Raw genomic sequence first — 5,036 nt, 5'->3', positions numbered from 1 at the left:
ACTCTTTCAGTGGTAGACGAAGTGTTTGTCGATAGTGAGACGCTTGTGGTTGTACGGTATGGCGAGTGTTTGTGTATGTATATATGAGTAACTGCACATGTACTGTGTTTCGCAGAAATAAGAATAAGAAATGTCGACAATGCTAAAGCTTATATATGATATAAATTTTAAATAAAGAAGTCCCTCAGCTTGCATGGGCCGACATCACAAGTTCATCTTTGTGAAGCCATATCATGATGATGTACGAGCTTATAAGCCCAAAGCCACTTCTTCCATGCTAGTGCTCGTCTTCATCAACCCTTGAGTAGAAAGTTTAATGTCGACGTTTGTCGTTTGATGACCCTAAATGCACCCAAAAAATAATTTTAACTGTATTATAATACCGGCACATTGCCTAGTCCCGATGTGGTACTAAAACCATCTCCCACGCTCTCGCAGTCCCACCGTGCCTTGTCCAAATACGAGCGGCGTGTTTACTCCACGCTACAGCCTACGGGCCCGATGCTTCAATGGCTGACTGGTGGTGCTACGAAGGGCCTGGCGAGCGGCCGCGGCCGCGGTGGACTTGTCTTCCGCCCTCTGCTTTTGTTGGGAGGCTCAGAGCTGGCTATTTATGCCGTTGCTTGATGAGTTCAGCTGAGCGCCAGTGCCCGTGTAGAGGCTGACAAGTTGGTTGGCCAGTGGCCACGCTACATGATGGTTGATGGCCGGCCGCCATGATCTCAATAAAAGAAGTCCCTCAGCTTCCATGTCCAAGCAGATCGCCTATGGCTCCTCGGGTTCCCCTCGTCGGGGCGCTCCTGCTGCTCCTCGCCGTCGCGCTCATCGGCGCGGTGCCGTGCGAGAGCGCAGCGCCCGCGCTCCGCCTCCGCGGCTCCGTCGACTGCGCCGCGGGACACGACCTCTCCGGTACGTACACGTACACTGGTGGTCTGGTCTCACTTGTCCCTGTCGTGTCAGCCAGGCCGACGCGCGGCGCCTGAGGGTCCGAGCGTGACACGCACGTGCGCGCTCGTGCCTTTTGTGCTTGTATAACAGGTGTGGTCGTGGCGGTGAAATGCGCCGGCGACGGTGGAGGCGGAGGCGCGGGTCTCCACGCGGCGCAGACCGACGGGCGCGGCAACTTCGACGTGGCCGTGCCAGGAGCGTCAGCCTCGCCGTGCGCGGCGAGGGTCCTCGGCGCCACGGAGCAGCTCTGCGCGCCGCAGGGGCTCACGGTCTCGCGCATCGTCCCGGCCCGGGCGCCTGGCTCCGCCGCCGCCGCCTCCTCCTCGTATGTCTTGGGCTCCCGCCTCGCCTTCTTCACAAGGTGCGCCGCAGCTAGCGGCAGCTCCGCTGTCGCGACGACCATGGCAGCCGACCGTGACCGTGACCACCAGGGGAACGCCCCGCGGGAGCCGGAGCTGAGGCCGACGCCCCCGGCGGTGCAGACGCCGGTGTGGCCTCCGCCGTTCGCTGGGTGGAGGCAACAGCCCTTGAACGTGAACGCTGCCGTGTCCAAAGTACCAGTATAGTACAGTACTACTTACATTTGAATCCCATGTCCGGTTCGAAGTAATCTTCTGGTATCCATGACATAATACCAAGTGTATGCAAGCGAAAACAGCTGCCAATAATGCAAGAGATTGTATGTTCCACAGAGTAAAGAGCGCAGCTACGTTTCATTACAAATGTAACCGTGCCAACCGAAGATGGGCAACAACCTTTTCTGGTCCAGACGAGCAGCAGAACCAGTAATGTTCCATGGTCCAGGCTTTGCCTGCTCAAACCGAGCAAACCAGTAAACGAACAGAGCTTCACCAACAGCCATGGTAAATTGGTGATAATGGAACACACACAAGAAACACACTACACAGCACCTCTACTGCTCCACAACATGCGCCAACCTCTCTGGCTTTGACACGGTTAAATAAATATTAAAAACCTTCAGCTTCAAACAGGTGAACATCCCACGCCAAATGTTGTTTCAAGTAATGTTCCAGAGTACAAGGAGAATCACGCAAGTTTTCCAAACAACCACCTTGCGCAAAGCTTAAGCAGCTCATCGTCAAAGTTTTCTCACACTTCCGAATGAAATTCTCAATAAATTGCAGAAAGATGGTGTTTACATGGTACGAGATACAACACAAAAATAGCTTAAGCATGGTGTGAATTCACACCGCATCAGCATTATGCCAACCCTTTGTGCATGGAGGTATCTCCATAAACTCATCAAACTCCTTGACATGAACATCACAGCATTTCCACTGCAAGAACAGATACATGGTTGATATGGCGAGACTAGTTATTTACAGAGGCAGAAACCAACATGTAACTTTGAACAGATACATACCCCTCTCATCCTGTCATGGAAAACAGCAGGACCTGGATGGTAGTCACATGCAGAATCATGGTTATCCTTCTCCTTGTAGGATTTACCACATCCTTTATTTTTACATATCCTCGGTTCATTTATATCGATCCTTTTCTTGGGCGGTGGATCAGAGGATTTCTCAACAGGTTCCTTGTTTGTATCATCGGTAGCAGCTGGTTTTTGTGGCTTGGGCTGTGATCCTGAAAACAGCAACACAAGCTCCACTTAACGATTTTCTAGAGGTAGCTAATAATGCTTTTTACCAAATTATTACTGTAAAGGACCATATGGTGTGGCCAAACATATGTGCAGGGTGGTAAACTGCTAACACTTATAAATAGGAATCAATCAGTTTAACAAAAACAAGATTACTGTAAATACAAACTCACCATGATCAGAGCAAAAGAAACCTTGACGACACCTTGCACATGCATCAACTCCCACACCCTGCTTAGAGGACTGGATTGGTGTTGCCTTTATAGGGTTATTAGTTGAAACAGCTTTTGTGATTGGTTTTTCGGTTGTATGCTTTCCTGTTGTGCATCTACACCAAAATAGAGCATGCGGTCAGTTACTCCTTTCTCTGGTGATACAAGAGGTGGTTGAATGATATTGGTCTATAATGATAAAACACCATGATCAAAACCAGAACGTAGACGACCTTAAAAACACTATTTCATAACGAATAATGGTAGAAAGGCATCAATTCACCAGCAAATTGAGACGTATATCTGGATCTCATGGAGAGTTGAATAAATATGTTGAGCTGAGCCCATTCATGCAGATTTTATTAGAGAATTTCCCACACATTTCTACTAGTGTGTTCTGCTACTTAACCATCAGAAGCACTTTTCATCAACTGCTGATAAAACAAATCACTTCAGAGTCTACAGTGAAATATAAAATCAAGCAACTTATGGTCAGCCATGACCCACAACTCTTAACCTTAGATAGTTAGATATATATAAGCAACTACCACTTAGCCTTCTTTATTCTTTCTTTATTAATTTTAGTCAACTGTTGCCTACACCTTAGTGGTCATCTAAGTCACTTCATGGTCATGGTGATCATAAATTACATAACCATCCAGCGATTTGAAATCAAGCACTTATTCTCATTGCCTACAATTGCTGTTGGTAACTTATGTCAATTCAGTCTCTGGTAAATACTGCAGTTTACAAGTTTAAGTCAAGACACCAAAAATTAAACGTGAGCATCCAAATACGAAATATACCTGCATATTACTATGAAAAGCAAGGTGGCTAATTCACAGATATTCAAAGTGGATGTAGTGATCTGCCCAATGGTTTTTGTATTGGGTTGGTAAGTAGCCAAAGCACAGAGAGATAGTTTGTGTAAACTTAGCACATTACATGAATTAAAAAAAAAGAGCACATCTTTTTTTTACTCCTTCCGATCCCATATATAAGTCCATCTAGCCTTCTCTCAAATGTACAAATATAAGTCCATTACAACTCCAATGCACCTTTTACTCTCATTCTTACATGTCTGCCCCTAGTTAGATGCACCCTAATCAATGCAACACAACTTGTCATCTATCTTAACTCGAGCAATGACTGATGGGTAATAGGGTCACTGTACACCATACCCTAGTTCTTGTGCCCAAGCCTAATTGACTTATATTTGGGATCCAAGGGAGTAAGGAAAAGGCAAAGCATCATATTTACACTATATTCAAATCAGAAGCATACCTTCATTTGCTCTGCTGCGTAATGGAAATGCATTGAGCATAATATGTCCAAAGCAATGTTGTTAAATAGGACGACTAATCACAATTAATTGTCCTTATTGTAACAAGGACCTCGATTAGAACCCTCGATCCGATTACCTCAACTAGAAACCTAATTGTCCAACTAATCATGGGCCACCCAGACAACTAGTTGTACAGCCCAAGTAACTTTTGTGGTGAGGGAAGAATTTGGGTCAGTCTTAGCAAACCCATTAGGTTTCCAATATATATATCGTGGACAGGAGGAGAGAAGCTCCCAAGTCGCGTAGCCGCTGCTTTTTTTCACGCTCGCGCGGAGATGTCTCATTTTTTCTGCACTGCTTGTTCCTCCCGCCTCGTTCTGGTCCTCCCACCAGCACCAAGAACCTGGAGGAGCTCCCTTCCCCGCGCCCGTCCTCAAGCAGTCAAGCTGCAGCGGCCACAGGTGGTTCTCAATTCTCAGGCATCTCCAACTCCAGGTTCTCAAGCTGCAGCAGCCCGTGCTCAAGCTGCAGCAGTCGCAGGTTCATCCTCAACCGACTGATGTGCTTGGCTGCTTGCTTTGTTTGCCTCTTTCATTTGCCAATTTATGATGGTATTTACATACATTTACATATACATGGGTATTCCATCTAGGCACCTGGACGACTACATGACCGACTAACCAGCCCTGATGACGACTAATCCGTCTGATCAGTGGTCTATGACTAGCCTCGACTAGATGTTCTGATAACATTGGTCCGAAGCAACAAAAATCTTAATGTCATATGAAACCCAAACAACACCACAGAAGTCAATCCACACAACTGCAAACAGATTTCCCCCCTTTCAGGCAGCAGAGCCTTACAGAGAAACTGCCATATGGCCTATCTTTATAAAAGACTCTACTGTATTACTATCATGTATAAGAAACTCCAAATACTCCAGGAGTAAGTAAAGAACAAAATGAGCACA

At 46.7% G+C, this 5,036-nt stretch overlaps 2 protein-coding genes across 2 annotated transcripts; one reads left to right on the top strand and one right to left on the bottom strand.

Moving 5' to 3' along the window:
• The first annotated feature begins 683 nt into the window (after nucleotides 1-683).
• On the top strand, nucleotides 684-1,646 carry LOC136533187 (uncharacterized). The gene is made up of 2 exons (XM_066525758.1): nucleotides 684-909; nucleotides 1,039-1,646. Exons 1-2 carry the CDS (start codon nucleotides 717-719, stop codon nucleotides 1,512-1,514), a joined length of 669 nt encoding a protein of 222 aa, XP_066381855.1. The 5' UTR covers nucleotides 684-716; the 3' UTR covers nucleotides 1,515-1,646.
• A 140-nt stretch (nucleotides 1,647-1,786) lies between these two features.
• Nucleotides 1,787-2,905, bottom strand: LOC136533186 (cysteine and histidine-rich domain-containing protein RAR1-like; the record flags this gene model as incomplete). Its single annotated transcript, XM_066525756.1, has 3 exons — nucleotides 1,787-2,246; nucleotides 2,333-2,553; nucleotides 2,743-2,905. Coding segments are annotated over 3 exons (477 nt in total), but the record flags the coding sequence as incomplete, so codon positions are not given.
• Nucleotides 2,906-5,036: the final 2,131 nt, after the last annotated feature.

This window comes from Miscanthus floridulus, unplaced genomic scaffold, assembly GCF_019320115.1.
Source record: "Miscanthus floridulus cultivar M001 unplaced genomic scaffold, ASM1932011v1 fs_7_1_2, whole genome shotgun sequence".
Taxonomy (NCBI): domain Eukaryota; kingdom Viridiplantae; phylum Streptophyta; class Magnoliopsida; order Poales; family Poaceae; genus Miscanthus; species Miscanthus floridulus.
The sequence above is the reverse complement of the archived record's forward strand: the minus strand, read 5'-3'. Positions and strand labels throughout refer to the sequence as shown.